The 2228-nt window shown below is 46.1% G+C and overlaps 1 protein-coding gene across 1 annotated transcript in view; it reads right to left on the bottom strand.

Annotated features, from left to right (window-relative positions):
• The window catches only part of tnfrsf19 (tumor necrosis factor receptor superfamily, member 19), a 20922-nt gene continuing 18694 nt past the window's right edge, over window positions 1-2228 (bottom strand). Inside the window, exons 9-10 of the mRNA XM_024283548.2 lie at window positions 1497-1753; window positions 1-545 (exon numbers count right to left, since the gene is read on the bottom strand). Coding sequence (XP_024139316.1) covers window positions 541-545; window positions 1497-1753 — 262 coding nt within the window. The 3' untranslated portion in view covers window positions 1-540. The remainder of the gene's footprint in view (window positions 546-1496; window positions 1754-2228) is intronic.

Raw genomic sequence — 2228 nt, 5'->3', positions numbered from 1 at the left:
ATCAAATAAATCATAGTTTATTTACAGCAGAAACTCACATCCAACAAACATGAAGTCTCTACAGTCCGTAACAAAAATATTGACCTATTTACTAATGTACATTATCTACAGCACACTTTTCACTTCAGACGTTCCTCATCTTTACTTGTTCTGTGTATCCAGATTGTCTTTAATGTGCAACTTAGTGACTTTTTCGTTTTTGTTCTTCACACTTCAAAAGCAGCAGGCGTCACTTCTACACAAAAGCTTCATAATCACCAGCTGCTGGAGGAGCAGTGTGGGTCCTACATTCTGGAAGCAGAGCTTCACTTCCACAGCAGCAGCTCCGCCTCCACGCTTCAACTTCATTTGATTCCACCCTCTGGGGTTCACATCCTCCGAGTGGAGCTCGTGCCCTCTGCCGCCGGTCGGCGTGCGTGTTCTGTCGGGAGCGTTTCTGAGGTCGGTTTTTGAGAGGCTGCTGTGTGTTGGCGAGGAGGGCCAGGGGTTAATCCAGAGGCTGTGGTCGAGTCCAGTAGGTTCATGGAGGGGAAATCCAGTTCATCCTGGGAAGAGGAGAGCACACATGTTGCAGTTAGCAACCAGAAAAGCAACTTCAGCTCATACAACCCTGTCTTTCTCCTGTCATATAGAAATGATTCGATCTTAGCCACATGCACCCACACAGGAGTTGACTTGTACAGGTGCTGCGGGGTTTTGGGTTGTCCGGACCCGTGGAGGGTCGTAAATAAGAGCGGCAGCATCATACAGGGAGGGCAGGTTTGTCTTGCAGTTCCCTTGACGCTCATACGACCACCTTCAGGACCGTCATGAAAATAGAACGTACCATTGTCGTTAGTGTGCATCGTAAAAGAATTTGACACACTTTGACATGCGTGATGCTGCGACATTTCGCATTCCTAACTCGTGACTTACTAACATTTGATTAAGGACCCCTCTTTGTTAAAAATTGATGTTTTTTGTGTCCCCAACTTTTCGTTTTTTGACCTCCTTGCTGTTCCTATTAAATCATGAGTCCTCAACCTCTGGGCATGAACCAGAACCGGTCCAGTAGCGAGACGCGGAGAGCATCAGTACCCTAACCCAGCACTGGTTCGTGCCAAGTACCGAGTCTTGTGCAGGTTCGGATCCGATACAGCGTCCGCTAGAGGTTCGGGTCTGGTACGGGTTTGGGTCCGGTACCGCATCCAGTGCCAGGTTAGGGTACCTGACCTGGTCCAGTACCAGGACATGGAAAACACCGGTATTGGTTCACGTTTAAGCCCTGTTTGCAATCAGTGCTACGTCTGGTACCGATTTGAGCCCAATACCGCATCTGCATTGTGCTTGAGTTGTTAGTAAAGTCTGGCTCCTTACTCACCAAGTGGTCTATGACCTTGATATTACATACAGATTTGGTCATTTTTCACACCCAGACATCCGTAGGGCAGTTATGACTAAGGCTTTAATTGTAATCAGAGAATGAAATGATCAGTTTGTGGTACATCTCCACTAACCTTCTTGACTTAGTATCAGCTGTTGGGGCAGAAGTGCATCCCTGTTGCTGCATTCCTCTGAACAAGGACTTCCCCCTGCTCTTCCTTCCTCCTCCTCCTCTTCTTCAGCTCCATCAACACGCTCGGGATCGTTCCGGGAAAGCCCAGAATATTCCAGAGAGTCCAAGCTTTTCCTCATCCCAGCAGCTTCCCAGCAGGCGTGCTCAGAGTGCCCCTGCAGCTGCAGGAGAGCACCTTCCTCGTTCAGGTGTGGATTTCTGCAGAGCGTCGGAGAGAAATCCATAATTACCGCGGGCGAGAATCCCTACAGGTGGGAACACCCTGTTGTGTGTTTTTTCCAGCACTTCAAAAGGGTGAATTACCCAGTTCAGCTTATGTCCACAGAGCCCAGAGGGGAAAAGCACAGATTACTGTGCTGACTTGTTGATGTTTACGACATCAAATAGCAACTATACCATTTTAATTGTGACTTTGATGTTTGAGGAGCACAATGTTGTCTATGAAACACCCACTGCCTGTAATTTCAAGTTTACTTAATCATTTAAGGACATTCTTTCAAGTCTGGAAAAGGAAAAAGTCTTTTTGTATTATTAAAAGTTTAGTATAGATAATAAACAGTATTTTGCTCAATATTTCCAATAAATACAAACACTTAGCCTAATTTATTATTGTGCGATAAACATCAGGTTGCAGGTAGTGATCCCTAATAAATAACAACTGCTATGATGTCTT

The sequence above is a fragment of the Oryzias melastigma genome, linkage group LG10, assembly GCF_002922805.2.
Source record: "Oryzias melastigma strain HK-1 linkage group LG10, ASM292280v2, whole genome shotgun sequence".
Taxonomy (NCBI): Eukaryota; Metazoa; Chordata; class Actinopteri; order Beloniformes; family Adrianichthyidae; genus Oryzias; species Oryzias melastigma.
Note: the sequence above shows the minus strand (reverse complement) of the source record. Positions and strands in the feature narration are given on the sequence as shown.